Here is a 16,637-nt window from a genome sequence, read left to right on the forward strand (position 1 = left end):
CCCAGCATGAAGTGCACTTTCAACTCTTGCTGAGGATGTGGGTTCAATCCCCAATGTCTACTTGGCGTGATTCACACCGCCTATAACACCAGCTGCAGGGGATCTGATTCCTCTGATTCCTGTACTCATGTGCACAAACCCACACATAGACACACAAATACACGTAACTTTAAAAATGTTTTTAAAGCAAAGGCTTTCCATGACTCCTGGGAGCATTTTCTTTTCATGCCCATGTAGTGCTTAAACTCTCTTACTGAAGAAAAATTTAAAAAAAAGGAAAACACATGTATTAATATAACCCATGACCTGAGTGCTAAAACTCGATAGACACTGCATAGCCAAATAATACAACGATTGAAGAATGTTCAAATGTTTATTTCCATGTTAAAAATGGTGAGTCACCCTGTGGTTAGAATATACCTTTATGCTAAAAAAAAAATGAAGTCATTTTATTTCTGAAATATTTCCAATGTTGGAGGGAGGGAGAGAAAAAAAATTCAGGAAGTAATGAAGAGTAAGATAAAAATGTTCTGGAAGATTCCATCAAAAATCCCAGCACGAGCCACAAAGTCCTTTCCAGGTCAGAATTCCTAACTTGGTGTGTTTTTCAACTGGGTCAGGCCCCAATGCTTTTCCTGCTCTCCATTCAAATGCTGCTGAGCTGGATGTCTGTACACTTAAGAGCTACAGTTTCACATGCTTTTATTTGTAAATGTATTTATTCCAATACACCGTTCACAGTTTCATTATATTGCCTATATTACATACAAAAATATCTGCTGTCTGTTATTTCAGCAAAACTTTGTCCCACCATCCACCCTCTATGTGACAGGCGAGATGCATGACGTTATACAAATACAGTTTTGATGGAGGAGAAAGGTACGGTTTATAAACCATCTATGGGTGTCACTTACAGAGACCTGAATGGAGACGTGTGACCCTCTTGAGATGACCAGAGTAGAAAACCAAATGGGCTGAAAATAGGATTCAGAACCTCTGCCTGTGGTCCCTGTTGAGTCCTGGGGGACGCCTCGCTAATGGACAAATAGACATAGAGCTTCACTGTGGTCTCAATGTTCACTCATTGAAAAACCCTTTCGTTTTTATTCTCTCTCTCTCTCTCTCTCTCTCTCTCTCTCTCTCTCTCTCTCTCTCTCTCTCTCTCTCTCTCTGTGTGTGTGTGTGTGTGTGTGTGTGTGTGTGTCTTTATGTGTGTGTGTGTGTATGTGTGTATGTGTACATACACACATGGTACCTGAAACTTGCCAATTAGGCAAGGACAGCTGGAAAGGAAGTCTCAGGTGCCTGCCCGTTTCCATCTCCCATGTTGGGGTGATAAGCATACATCACCATGCCTGGATTTTTATGTGACTGCTGAGGGTTGAATCCCAGTCTTCAGGCTTGTGCAGCACACTTTACTGAGCGCTCGCTTCTCCCCCCGCCCCATCTCTCCAGCCCCACAAAGTATGAAACAAAAAGAAACTGTCGATCAGAGCACCCAAAAGTGGCTTCCTAACCCTTAAATGAGTGAGGTACAAGTGACTTCAGCCCATAGGTGTGACCAAGGGAATAAACAAAAACAATGCATGTCTTGGCTGCATTCGTGCCTCTGTATGGAAACTTCCTGCCTAGACCGCTAAATGTTGCCACAGTCTGGGGATGTGGCCTGGCCAGTGTGCCAGTCAGTCTGGTTTTTGACACTGGTTACATGCTGCTCTTCCGGCCAAAGCTCCCACTGTATCTGAGTCTCTCAGTTCCAGCACACCTGTCAGCTCCATTCCTTTGGTGTCGCACCTGCACCCGCCTCTTCAGTCCCTGTGCCCTGACCCCCAAAAGCACCACACATAAACCCTGAAGACAGTGACCACGTCATCCCTGAATGTCCTCGGCCACACTGCCTTTGTCCATCTCGTGTCTAAACCTTCCTCTATGTGGCCAAAGGGCTCACAGCCTGTCGCTCTCTCCTGACTCCCCCCAGGAGGGAGCTGATCGCAGACACCACTCTTGTGGCAGAGCAGGGGACTTGACAATGTGTGTCTGCCTCAGGTTATTTATCAAGAGTTATAATTTGGATGTCTCGGCCTTGAAAACTGAAACCCAGCAAATGCAGGGCTCTGGGAAGTTAGATGTTTAAGGCTTGATAGTTTATGCCATCTCCCCAATTCTAGTTCGGGTGTTTTAGAGGCTAGCACAAACATCATAGCTGAATCAGTGGGAAATCAAGTGAGATAGCCACGGCTTATAACCTGTGGGAGATACCTAGAGCGTAAGATGCTTCCGTGACACTGTGATGCTGAGTCCTGTCCAAGCTAAATCTAAGAATGACTGGCAGGCTCCTTTGAGTCCCTCCAAATGACTGAGTCTGGGACTCCTTGGTATTCACACACAGGGATGTGGATACATGCGCATATGTGTGTTTGTATATATGCAACTGTGTCATGTGTTTAAAGGGGTCATTTCTCTCAGAACCTGCCACTTGGCTTTGATGTGAATTGACGGTGTCCTAACACAAAGACATAGTAAAATGTGCGCAGGGGACAATTTGCTGAGTCTAAGAAGGGCCATGGAGGCGATTTCAGGACCAAGGCCAGCTACCCTCGTCTCCACTGAGCCTGTCAGCCACAGGAAATGCTTACTTCTGCTGTCCATGGTAATTTCGTGCTAAGTTACAGGAAAACTCAAGGCCCCACCTAACCAAAAGTCCTCAGCTTGCATTGTGTGCCCTTGCTTCCATGGAGATACCTCACTTTCAGAAACAAGTCCCCCTTATTTCTATGATGGGGGGGGGGGCGGAGAGACGGTAGGATTTTAAATGTCTCATAAAAGGAGCCAAACTTATCTGGAACTCTGCTGCCTTGCTCAGGTGCTTCAGGACTACCAGCCCCACTCCATCCTTTCCAGAAGCAGCTAGCTTACTCAAGAGCTCTCAGCAGCAGCAGATGTCAGCCAAACTCATGCAATGCCTGCATCTCCTGACTTCATCCTCTAGTCAAAGGCAACAGATCCCAGCATCTTCAGTTCTTAGGAGCCATTCTAAACACAGAAGCAATTGAACATACTTCTGGAGGGCATGACATAGGGCCTGCATGCCTGGCCCTGTTTGTAAACACACTGCAGTACCAGGGATGGGAGATGGAGGGAGAGCATCTTGGCTGCCCTGTCATAGTTACAGGAGGGTCAGCTGCCATGTTTTCAGCCTGGACATACACAAAATGACAACAGAGGGATGAGAAAAAGGTCTCCTCTGAGAGGTTCAGATATCAGCCCTTTGACATCAGTGACCTCCTGCATGTGCTTCCTGCTGTGGGTCTTTTTTTTTAATCCCATTTTTTAAGAGCTGACAACAGCTTGGTTAGTTCACAATGAGGCATACTAGTCAAGTGTCTGCTTTTCTAGTTACATCATCATGACTTTTAAAAATCACATTTTCTAAGCCAAAAATCCCTGCCTTTCTTAAGACCATTCGTGATGCTTGTAAATAGCACTCTTATTGAAAATTATGCAAAAAAATCTTTTTTAAAAATCATGATTTTTATAACAGCTGATTCTTGGGTTCTGGGACAGTTGTTTACTATTATGAATTTGGAGAAACCATTCCTTTCTCTACCAAAAGATGCCTGAGAGGGTTTCTTCTCTGCAAGTGATAATTGAGAGGGTTTTTTTTTCAGTCACTGTATAGATGACATGTATATATTGCTAACCTGAAATGTTATTTTTTAAAAATCTGCAAAGTGGAGAGTTTAATACGAAGATGTTTCTTTGTTGTGTAGATAAATCCTGATTTTTAAAAAAGATTTTGTTATTTATTTTTTAGTTATGTGTATGTGTATCTGTGTATGTACTCATGAGTGTAGCACCCACAGAGGCCAGAAGAGGGCATCAGATCCCACAGAGCTGGAGTTGCAGAAGGTTGTGGGCCACCATGTGGATGCTGTGATCTGAACTCCAGATCCTCTACAAAAGCAGCAAGTGCTCTTAACCACCAAGCCATCTCCCCAGCCCCTCCATCCTGGTTTTTTATGTCAGTTTGAGTGAATACATTGTGTTGAGCACAGAGGACTGACATCCATACTGTGTTGATGCCAGAGTTTCTCAAGCCTTAGAACTGTACCCCAGGATATCTGCAAAACAGCTAGTGAGCAGTCACTGAAAAGAGATGTTTGTGACACAACTTTTCTCCATATTTGTTAAATTTAATATGAAAAAATGATTTTTTAAAAAAATCCCTCTCTGCTGGGTCTCCAAAGACCCCTGTTGCTGAGATAGATGAGAAAGTCCAACAGCAAGAAGGAGGAGACAAAGTACAAGACTATGTTTTTTAAGCATTGTCCCCAGCAGCAAAGTTTAAAAAAAAAAAAAAAAAGAACTTGATATCCTGTGTGGAGACCCATAAATGGCAGGACATGATGAACCTCAAGGAATAAAACTCATAGGAACAGCAAACATAACTCTTCTTTATGTGTTTCTGAAACAACCCGTCCCCCTCCAAAAAAACGTAAGGTCAAAAGAACAGGTGTGAGTCCAAATGTATATAAAAATAATGAGCCTCACTCCTGACAACTAAGGAAGCTACATTCAATCATCTTCCAACACGGAGATCCGAACTCAGGCCACACGCAATGAGTGTCCACTGTGCTTTAAAAGGGCTAGGAATAGAAAAAATCACCATCTGAAAATGTTCCAAATTACACACGGCCATTGGTCATGAGGTGACTAACAGTGTCTGTGGGGTCCTATCTGCCACCAGGCTGCTGCTGCCTCTGAATGTCTGCCATCCCCCGGAGCCACTGTTCTATAGACATCACCCAACCCGAGTCCCAGCTCTCTAGACTGCTGATACCCAACTTAAAGAGGACCCCCAACTCTGACACTTTGTTGAGTCACCCCCTATTGCTGATCAGACCCACTGTTCCACCGTTCAGAAAACAGAAGGCATAAAGGTGAATACAAACTTAAGAAAGGACTTTACATTTGGTCCTGTAGTCTCTCCATATAGTCTCTGAAGTCCTGAGAGTCCCCCAGCCCCATATCCTGGCAGACCCACTTGATGCTGTCATCACTGTCAAACAGGATGGAGTTGGTGTACGGGCCCCCATCCTCGGGGAGGATGGTGGTGTAGGAAGTAAACTTGACTCTCTTCCTCTTTGGGCCGGAACTCATAGGTTCATTTTTCAGCTCTTTTTCATACACATAGTCAGGGGGTCTAAGCAGCTGACTATGAAAAGTCTTCTGGGAACTGCCATTCAGCAGGAAGTTCCTCTCCTCAAACTGCAGACCCCTGTCAATCATGGTTGTGCACTCCTCCGAGGGGAGAGTGATGTCCACGGGATTCTCCAGGAGTTCTACCTCATTCCCGAGCCAGACCCAGTCGTGGGAATGGGGGATGTTGCCTTGCTCACTTACTGCGAGCCTTTTGTGTCTATACTTCCAAGCGAATGCCACGCAGTTGATCAGGAAGACCAAGATGGCCAGACAGAAGACACAGAGCAGGGCGTACATGCCGATCTCCAAATCCGTTAACCCCCTGGAGGTCATCGTGAGGTCACCCGGGTTATTGGAGTCCGGTAACTTCCCTTGAGTGGGGAAGCTTGTGAAGGCATCCGCTCCACCTTTGAGTAGCTTTCCTCCCATGGGAGACTGTGGAGTTGTGCTTTTGTTGGTCCTGTCCTCGTGGCCAACTGGTGCACCGTGTTGGAACCACTCCTGGGCTGCTCGCTCCTGGCTTCCCTCACGCTCTATGGAGTTGCTGAGGTGGCCTTTGTATTCCCGATTTATGCCCCCGATGTCATTGCTGCCTCCTTGCTGCTCCTGCATCCCAGGTTCAAACTGGACCTTGACATTTCCTTTGCCCACAGCAAGAGTACTTTTCCTCTTGTTCTTCTGACAAGATTCGCTGATCGACATCTCCAACTTGATAAGGGGCCCCTGTCCTTCACCCTCGGCAACCACAACTGGCCACCTGGTCTGAAGGTTTGGCTGGACAGACGCCACCATTTCATCCAGCGAGGAAACGGTCACCGAGAAATCCTTAGGATCATAAATGTCTAAAGGTGTCACTGAGCCATCGCTGAACAAAATCCAGGAACTGACTACAGCTTCCTAAGGAAAACAAAACCAGACCACAGTGTTACACATCTGGGCTCCTTCAAACTTAGAAGCACAATTTCCTCTAGACGTCATTGGCATCTTCAGATAGAGGCAAATTTCCATATGTGACAGTCTTGTTATGCCTTGACCGTGTATCGTTAACACAGAATAGCCCCCACTGACATGAGGTGCCAGGAGTGCACTTTGATTAATACATTAAATTGTAAATTAATTTATTACATGCCTTCTCATGGAGTGTGACTTTGACCTTTGTAGAGATACTCAGAAAGACCTGGGTGATTTATCTGAATCAATTTCAGGTGCAACCAAGCAGGTTATCTTTCAAGACGATGCCACTTTGAACACCATTCATCAGGAAGTCAGTGATGACACAGCAAAAACCACTCCTGGGGGGGGGGGATGTCCTTGGCAAATGGGGTAGTGTGGGGCTGGCTGGCTTGAATAGCACCAATGCCCTTGTCTCTTTTTATACACGCTTTGTGCATGTTTAGAGACACAGGGGAGCTTTAGTGTTGACAATCCTTGCCATCCACAAGACAATCTGGTACCAAGAAGCCATTTTTGCTCAAGTAGTTGCAAGGGAGTCCCCAAGCCTTGAAAACTCGCCTTCTCTGTTTGGCAGGAGTGAGAACAGGGGATCCCTTAATTATGGTCTGGTAGCGATCCTCACCTAGCACAGATCAACCCATGGGAAAGCAAAGGACATGGGGAAGACATAATGAAGCCCTGGGGCTTTTCTCAGAGACAGAGAAAGAAACTGGATAAAAAAAGGAAGAAAGAGGTTCAAGAGCTGCCAGGCTTGGCTCTGACACTCTGTTAGCCTCCTGTGCAAGGAGCAGTAACGGAGGCTGGACCTGACTTTGTGCGCAGAGCATGGGCCCCCAGGACTCTCACCTGCTGTGGGGCTTGGAGAACATCCTGAGCAGCCACTGTGGAGATGATGGCCCTTTTGTCTGCCTTGTGAGGATGCAGGGAAAGGGACAAGCCAGCCACCAGTTGTACACCCAGCTCCGTGATGGTGACTCGGTCATCCAGGACAATAACCGTCTTCTCAGCCAGGATGGAGTCGGAGAGAGGCGAGAGGACCTGAGAAGCAAGGGGAAATGCTTGTAATTTTGCCCCATCAGGACCAGCTTGAACTCCTGAGCATCAGTAGCCTGTCCAGTGTTCTGGTAAAGGAACATAGTGTCAAGTGTTTTAAGTGGGTCAGTGATCACTCAATTGCATGGACTAAAATGACTGAGAAAAGACAACCTCTTATCACGTCCTTTTCTTAGTACAGGGCAATAACTAGAATGTATTCTAAAGGAAAGGGGAGGTTGGGTTAGGAATCCTCACTCAAGTTTTCCAGCTTGGTAATAGGTGTGGAAGAAGTGGGGCTTTTTCAATAGCTATTAGGAAGTTTCTGAACACTCTGGGTCAATGGCACAGTCTCTGATGAAGTGACTCTTTGCCAGGTTCTCTATGAATATCCCTTTCAGTGGGATCTTACTACTACCAACTCTGCTATGCAAAAATTAAAGTATTGTGGGCCAGCAAGATGGCTCAGTGGGTAAAGGCACTTGCTGTGCAAGCCTGGGGACCCAAGTTCAAACCTCAGAACCCACAGAAATGTGGAACCAAAGAATCAATTCCACAAAAGGTACCCTCTGACCTCCAAATACCCACACGCTGTGGCACTCGTACCCACATACACAAAATCATAATACTCATAAATAAGAGCCTTTTTAAAAAAAAAAAAAACTTAACAAGCTCTCATTTCAAAGAAAATAATTTCTGGTAAACTCCGTAGCTTTCTCTGGCAAAGGAGATACATTTCTACATGCTAAAATAACAAAAGTAGTTTTTAAATGTTTAAATAACCTTTTGCTAATCCCATGCAACATATTTTGAGGGTACTCACCCGTTCCCCATCCTGCCAGGTCCGTCCCCTTCTCTACACAATCCAACTTTGTGGCCTCTTTGTTTTAAATCAAGTTTAATTTGTGCTGGTCAAATGTAACCTCAGCTGAAGCGCAACTTACCAGGGGCCACATATGTAGAGAAAGTAGACTCTTGCCCAGCAGCTGTCAGCGCCAGTAGATCCTCAGCTACGCGATGGACCTCAGGTCCACCTCCTCCCGCCATGCCGGGATTTTGTCTGGCTTGGGCGTACACAGGTCTTGTGTGTGCTGCCACAGCTACTGAGTGTGAGTGTGAGTGTGAGTGTGCACCTATCCTGTTGCATCTGAAAAGGACTGTTTTCCTGTCGTTGTTCCCCATGTTCACTGAGGCTTTAACTGTAAAATTGGTGAACATATCCCTGCGTATGTGCTAAACACGTAAAATGACACACACTGACATGTGATGTGCACACAGACCATGCACGTAGAGTTGTATGACGTAAGTTAACTGGGAAAGCACTGATATTGGGGGGGGGGAGGTAGGAAATGGCAAAGACCACCCGCCACCCCATCCATCCCACTGAGAAATACCTGCACAGTGGTGATGCCCGGCTCCCGGCCTGCCAGGATCCTGCCATCCTGTAACTGGGCAATTCTTGGTTCCTCCACCTTCACAAACTCAGTTACGAGGTCGGTGATGTCAAACTGCCAATCAGGGCCCAGCATGTAGGTCAGCTGACCCAGGTCGGGTGACTCGGCTACAAACTGGGTGAGGACACGCACCAAGGCATGCTGGTACTGCAGGGTACACCCTCGCCCTTTCTTCTCCTCGTCCTCCTCGTCATCGCTCTCCCGGGTGGGCCTGGGGCACAAAGGAAGCAAAACAGATTAAGGTTCCTCCTTGACGGGAAGCCTTGCCTGCCCTTGACTCAGCCTGAAGATCACGAAGGACGCAGCAGGTTTTTTCCTATTAGGTTTCCTCATCCATTGATTTCATCCATTGATTCATTCACTCTATTAGTTAATTAATTAATTAATTAATTTACACATTCATCCATGTCTCTTCCTCCTCCCCTCCCCTTCCATTTTCTACTGACCCCTAATTATCAACAGCTCGCCCAGAAATATCCTCTCTGTCTCGATTCTAGAACCTTCCCTTTGAGAAGAGCTTGCCCTGTGACCTCTCAGGGGAGGGTTTTGTCTGCTGCTGGCTGCTCTGTGGATGGAGAGCATGTCATGGGGGGTGGGGGGGGGCAGTGCAGCAGAGCAGCATCCACAGTTCCTGCAAGCAGAGTTGGACAGACCACATCCATTCCCCCACAGTGGCAGCTGTCATCCCTGTACACTGAGTTAAAACTACCATGGGCTGACAGACAGACAGACAGACAGACAGACATCACAGGGGCCACACATACTTAACTCATTCAACCTTCACAGAACCCAGAAAGTGACGTTTAACTGTTGTTCTGATCTTACTGACAAGGAAGCCAAGATGGGGAGAGCAGAGGCTCTTCAACCAAAGCCACGTAACTGCTCATCTGCAGAGGTGAGGCCACGGCCAACCTAGCTGCCCCCGCATGTGCCCTCGCCCTTTTGAGGCCCATTCCGTTCTTCCTCACAGTGGCCGTGGGCAATCTGAGCGTCACAGGGTTCACCAAGTGGGACCAGCCAGCTGCTGACTACAGATCTGAACTGAACTGTCTTTGATTTCTGGAACAATTCACTGTCCCCCTTCAGGTCTGAGAGCAACATAGGAAGGTGTGTAAAAACTCTCTGGCATGGCCATCAAGGAATTCTGGGTTCCCAAAGAGAAGGCAAGTTATCTTTACTGATAAGAAAAACAGCTTTGGTGACAAAAGGATATAGCATTTAAAATCTGAGAGGCTTATTTGCTACGGTCATGTGTGAAATGTCCTCACAGGCTGATATGTCTGAATACTTGGTCCTCAGTAGGTTCCAGGAGGTTGTAAAACCTCTGGGCCCCCCAAACCTAGTCTGAGGAAGTGGGGCTCCAGAGGACAAGCCTTAAGGTTTCCAGCACAGCCCTGTAGTCAGTCAACACTGCCTCCTGACTTCCTTGCATGTGGACAAGCATCATCCTGCTCCCAGTGCCATGCCTTCCCCATCATGAATGAAAATAAACCCCTCCTCCCCTAGGTTGCTTTCGGCACATATTTGGTCACAGCAACAAGAGTAGTAATAAGTGTTGAGAGCCTATTATCTTTCTGTTTTTGGTCCTTCAGAACGTATCACAGAGACAGTGCCTGGTCCACTCGTGTCATCCATGATTTCCACACACGTGCCAATCTCTCTTAGAGAATAAACCCAGACAGCCCCCACACGACACCAGCAGCATCCTGTAACAAGTCCAGGCTCTCTTTGTATTGCATTTCAACTTAAATGTATTTTGCAATAAACGATACCGCTTGGTAAATCGTGCTAGCGGTGTTAACTCTTCCCTTAGCTAAAGGGGTAGAACTGAAAGGCTATCTTAAACACGCCAGAGATTCACACTATGACGGTTTGTGTTAATCATCAGTGCGAGCCTCTGACATGCTGAAGACCCCTCCTTTGTCTTCCATTCTCAGAAATGTCCCCGTGAGATGCTGTCATGCAGATTTCTTAGCGTCTGTCCCGCTGGTGGTTTCCTCGGATGTCTGCCTCTGTATATTGAGGCATTTCGCCAAATTTGGTCAGCTTTCATCACCCACACTCAGCCCCACACTCATCTGTCGCCCTCTCCCTAGGTTCTAGTCCCAAGAGTCTCAGATGTCTTGTCACTGTCCTACAACCCCCGATGACCCACCCTGCTGATTATCTGTGCCTGACTTCCTTGGCCTTACTCTGCCATTGTCCCTCTGCCGCTGAGACTATCCACTGAGCAGGGGAGGGGGGTGCAGGGAAGGGGTTCTCCCATTACTTCTCCTTGTGGACACTGCCTACATTCTCAATGGTGCCGAGGTGATATCACTCTGTAGCAAAAACTCCCATCCCCCAAGATAACAGGTGATTTCAATATTACAATCCACATTTTGGATATTATGATTTTTTTTAAAAAAACAGTGATACTTGTAGGAATCCACTTTGGTTAAATCTGTTCTGGTTTGGCACACAGGCTCTGGTTTCAATGTGGCTTGGGGGTTTTAAAGGCCATCAACGGTGTCATGGTTCTCTGCGGCATTCCCCTGACATCACGGCTCCCATCCCGTCCTCGGTGGTTTTTCTCTAAAGGTAACATCTACCTCCTTGTTCGAGGGAACAGATCGAAGATGTCAGCCATTCGGGCTGTATCACTTCACTGTGCTGACCCATCACTTGCCATCTGGGAGAGCTGATTGTTTCGACACCATTGGGTACCTGTTTCCTTTGGTTTAACAGCCCTTGCCTCTGTTTCTCTCTCCTTTAGCATTTAACTAGCAAAAAAAGCCAGACCAACCGGAGGCATACACCCAACACTCTGCCTGGGAATCACAGCTCCGCAGCCAGGTTTACTTGCTTTCCATGGAACTGCAGGGAGCAGCAGACTGGCCTTCTGTAGCAGCCAGATAAAGATCCGTGTTCCCCACGCCCTCCGAACACTCACCAGGGGTGTTTGCCAAGTTCGCTCTTGTCCACGGTGACTTCTATTTCCAACCAGGGGATGGGTCCTTCCCCTCAATGTTCCATGCAATCGAGCTCGTTGTCAACACCGTCAACACAGGTGAGTCTATGAAGAGTCTGCCCAAGGCCACTGTGTCCCTCCAGACACTTCCACCCTCTGCCCACTGTCTGCTTCCAAAGACTGCCCACCTGGAGTACTACAGCCTCCCTCCAACACTGGGAAACAATAGCTGAGTTACTTTTTTCCTTTGTGGTGTAACAAATGCCCACAAACCTCACAGTTACACACACACACACACACACACACACACACACACACACACCATTCATTTGATTGCTTGTGGTTCTATGAGGCATGGTGCAAACAGGCCTCATTGAGGAGTTCTGCATAGAGGCTTGGATGCTGAAATCAAGATGCCAGCTGGTCTTTCACCCGAAGCTGCTGCGGAAGAATTCACATCTAGACAATTGGGTTGGTACAAGGTGTCACGTTGACCATTTCCTATAGTGGGTACAGACTGGGTACCCACTAGCTTGTATTTATCATGAAGGGGCTCCTGATGAACAGGAATCCTCCTGAATCCTAAAAGTTCCGCCCACTTTCCATGGTGCAGGATGCAACTCATCTTCAAAGCCAGCATCGCCCTGTCAAGTGGTCCTCACCCTCCGATCTCTCCAGTGCCCTTCTGCCGCCATCTGGAGGGGACACTCTGTTTTCAAGGGCTTCATCTGATGGGTATAGCCCTCCTGGACCGTCTACACATCCTAAGATAGATTTGTTTGGCTGTAATTGTATCTGTGACATCTCCTTGGCGAGGTGCCAGATTAGTGCTGGACTAGATTTCTACTTTCATTTCTGCTGCTGTGATAAAAATGCCCTGACAGAAAGCAACTTACGGAGAAAATGGATTGATTTTGTCTGACAGTTCCAGAGGGATGGATGGATATATAGACAGATATAGATATAGATATAGATATAGATATAGATATAGATATAGATATAGATACAGATATAGACATAGATATATTCCATCAGGGTGAGGAACATGTGGCAGCAAGAGAAAAAAAACTGTCTGATCAGATTGTACACATACTCAGGAAGCAGAAAGTAAGGACAGGAAGTGGGGTGCACCCCTGCACCCAGTGATATAGTTCCTTCAGTAAGGTCCCTCCCTCCTAAACCCTCTCAAACACCTCCTGGGGACCTAGTGTTCAAACACATGAGCCTGTCGGGGACATTCTCATTCCTGTGAGGGACATTCCCATCCAAACTGCTACACCTGAATAAGCAGCAGACGGGGATCCTGGAGAAGAATTTGACTTTAGGACCTCCCCCTGCAGAACACACCATTTCACTGACTCCTTGGGACCTCTTGTAATACTACTGTTCCCAATTTATAGTTGTGGGAGCTGACGTATATGTAGGTGACACCATGGAGAAACCAAGCAGTCTCATTAAAACTCAGGCAGTCTCATTCCCAACCGTGCGGTTTTAACCACCCAACACCTCACTCTGTGACTGACGGTCAGGAAAGAGAGAATGGGTGAGAAAGGACTGGACAGTAGTGAGACAGACACTGTCAGGAAGCAGGTCTTTCCTGAATGCCAGGCTTTGTGTAGGTGCTTCTTAGATCTCAGACACACCTTCGTGAGTCCTAGAAGCCACCCTATGAGGCTGCTAGTATCACCACTGTTGTTGCTAGTGCTGCCTTTGGTGTAATTTTCTCATGTCCAAATGTTAGTGATTATCCAAGTCAGAGCCATGGGAGCCCAAGTCTGGAGCACTGCCCCACACACTGCTGGCAACACACTTCAGACGTTGCCTCCGGGAACCGGCTTGACTCCCATAGACACTTGGGCCCCAGCAGCTTCTAACCAATGGCCCAGGCATCCCGCTCCTCACCTCCTGTTGGAAGCCACCGGTATCCTCCAGCCCTTGATCTGGCTCAGCTCCGTATCTGAGATCTCAATCTGCAGCGGTAGGCGGGGCACCCAGACAGTGACCTCCACCTGGGAGGTGAAGTGCTGGTGGGTGAAGTTCACGATCGTGCCCACTTTGCTCTTCATCTCCTTCCCGTTCACAAAGATAGAATCACAGGTGTTCGAGACCTGGGGGGGAGGGGGGTTAGGGAGCGAGAACATGGAGACACATCAGCAAGAGATACACCGCACAGGGATCTTGACATCTGCAGAAGTTCACGAACCTTGACAGCTCCGACGTGTAAGGTGGCAGAAGAGCAGGGCAAGTACAAAGAGTAATTTGTAGGCGCTAATTAGTGACAAATAACTGATAGACAGACTCCAGGAAAGCCATTTTGTGTTACAAAATACTGACAAGTTAAACCATAAACATAATTTCATGGAGTTGTGTAACCTCAGCTGCCTTTTGGAAGGGTGCTGCTTTCTTTATCTTACCTTTTCTTATGTGCTCAAGGGGCCACAAATCAAGCCCCAGGTATACCTTAGTCTACTCTTGTACCACATCTGAAGATGCATAAAAGGCTTTAATGTTACCAAACAAAAATTCTTTGCTCTGGCCACAGAGTGGAGCATCTGGGGTGGGGGGGGGGGCAGGGGGGGGAATCAAGAGGGCTCAGCAACTAGATGAAACTCTTGATAGGCTTAGTGCTCGTGGAACAAACCAGAAACACAGATGGAATTAATCTATGAACTGCAATTTCAAAAGCTGGAGAGAGGTGGTGGCATCTCACAGTGGCCTCTGGCTTTGGCACTTGGAGGCACTCTAGCTCACCCGCTGCCGTGGGGGCTTGCCAAACATGTCAGCTCCTTGCTTCACTTCCCATCTCTTGGGTCACCAAATAAAATGCTGTGGCATGACTGAGTGAGTGTGTGTGTGTGTGTGTGTGTGTGTGTGTGTGTGTGTGTTGGTAGTGGTGGTGGTGGTCCTCAGGTGCCAGTCCCCTTATGCTTTGAGACAGGGTGTCTCATTACACTGGAGAGATCAGTGATTTGGAGGGGGTGCCTCGCCAGTGAGCCCCTGGAGTCTTCCAGACTCTGCTCCCCCCAGACTGTGGGTCACAAGCCATAGGTCCTTGTGCTTATGGAGAAAGCACTTTAGTGACCCAGCCATTTCCCCAGCCCCTATTTTCAAAGTGTTAATGTGTTGAAGGAATGATATCTAAAATAAACAGGAACTTTAAAACTCAACTACAGCAACACCTCCCACCATCACCCCCCCCCGAAAAAAAGCCTCCCATTGACTTAGGATAGATTTGCTGTTGAGAGCAGGAGGTCATGGAGAAAAGGGGACCTCAGATGGCTAAAGTCTGCCGGAACAGTATAGGAGCCTCAGGCCTGGCTTCAGTGACTCAGGGACGAGATTAATGGGAGGTTAGACATTATGTGCCAGGACACACCAGAGTGTGATCACTAGACACCACTCTTATGCAGAACAGCAAAAGTACTGTCATTCAAATAACCCATTATACATCCTATGATTATCTAAGGAGAACTTGCAGCCTCCAACCACAGAGCAATGATAAGATACAAGTGGAGTTATCGGATTTGTATCAGGGCACCGTACTTCATGCCCTCAACACACACACATACACACATACACACACACACACACACACACACACACACACACACACACACACTGCATATAAGTGTGGGATCATCATACACACACCGACTAATCGATACAAGTAAAAGATCAACGTTCTCAGAAGGCAGCAATGGCAGCGGCGGGTGATGTCTCTCTTGACATTACAGTCCCAGCGAGGGGTGGAAACGGGGTCATTTCTTTTACCTTCTCGCCTATAGAGAAAAGAATACTTTTCCAGCCTCCTCTTTGCCTTATAAAAAGGGAGAAATACAACAACAAGCCAAGAGGACAGGCTGTGTTTCAGGGCATGGTAGCAGGACTTTAGCATATGTGTTTGAGCCCGGAGTCAGGAAAAGAACAATTGGAATGAAAGTTCCACTTAGAGCAGGGCACAGGATGGAGGGCGGAGCTCTTGTGTCCCTCAGTGCTCATGCACAGCATTCGACTTCCATTCGCTACCTCCTCAGGAAGTAATGTCACTGAAGAGTGCATGAGCACTGCGCTGGGAGAGGTTGACTTTCATGAGGCTGTGACCTCCCGTGGCCTCTGCTCGGTCCACCCCAGAGAACATGGCACCCTACCTGAAGTCAAACCAGAGCAGACACCAGACACTTGTGACAGTCACCTTCTTCCTGCCTCAAAGACTGATGTCACCCGTTTATAGAACTTTCCCAGTACCCTCTTCTCGGACCTCAACTTTTCCTGCATTTGTGAGGAATGTTCAACCTTTCCCCATCAGCTGCTGCCAACCAAATCCCACCTCAGCTTACTCTGATTGCATCCAACTGTCAGGGACATGCTGTTGGCTCTGAGAATTTCTGTCTTAAGAACTTAAATCACTTGGCCGAGGAGGACGGTTCCGTCAGGAAAGTGTTTGTCATACAAGAGCAAGGACAACAGCAAGGACCCGAGATCAAGTCCTGCTTTACAACATGAAAAAGAAGGTGGGCTAAAGAGATGACTTTGGCAGTTAAGACCTCTGGCTGCTCTTGCAGAGGACCTGGGTTCCGTTCCCAACACCCATGTGGAGGCTCATACCATCTGCAATCCAAGTCCAGGGAATCTGATACCTTCTTCTGGCCTCTGTGGACAACGCACACACACGGTGATCACGCATACATGCAGGTAAAATATACATACATATAAAATTAAATATGTGTAAAGTTTCAAAAGGAAAAAGGATGACAGTCAAATGCTCATAATCCCAGAGCTGTAGTTGGGGTAGGGCTTTGCTGGCCAGCTAGACTAAACTCCTTGGCAAGTTCCAGGCCAGTGCAAGAGTCTGTGTCAAAACAGGGCAAAGGGGAGGAGAGGAAGGCTCAGCAGGCACAGGTAAGTGCTGCCAAGCCTGAGCACCTGAGTGCACTTCAGTGACAGAGGCTCTCAACATGCCCCTGGTGGTTCTGTTGGGACATAGACTTGCTGCTCTGTGCCTGCCCCCAGAACAGCAGAGGATGCTCAAGATGTGTCTCCATCAC

General features: G+C 47.4%; 1 protein-coding gene across 2 annotated transcripts in view; it reads right to left on the reverse strand.

Moving 5' to 3' along the window:
• Positions 1 to 359: 359 nt before the first annotated feature.
• TMEM132B (transmembrane protein 132B) overlaps positions 360 to 16,637 on the reverse strand; it is a 250,881-nt gene continuing 234,603 nt past the window's right edge. For both annotated transcript variants that reach the window (XM_084762977.1, XM_084762978.1), the window contains exons 6-9: positions 13,495 to 13,700; positions 8,583 to 8,853; positions 7,003 to 7,194; positions 360 to 6,099 (exon numbers count right to left, since the gene is read on the reverse strand). In XM_084762977.1, the coding sequence (XP_084619103.1) occupies positions 4,966 to 6,099; positions 7,003 to 7,194; positions 8,583 to 8,853; positions 13,495 to 13,700 (1,803 nt within the window). In that variant the 3' untranslated portion in view covers positions 360 to 4,965. The remainder of the gene's footprint in view (positions 6,100 to 7,002; positions 7,195 to 8,582; positions 8,854 to 13,494; positions 13,701 to 16,637) is intronic.

The sequence above is a fragment of the Acomys minous genome (genome assembly GCF_964271855.1).
Source record: "Acomys minous genome assembly, chromosome: 16".
Lineage (NCBI taxonomy): Eukaryota > Metazoa > Chordata > Mammalia > Rodentia > Muridae > Acomys > Acomys minous.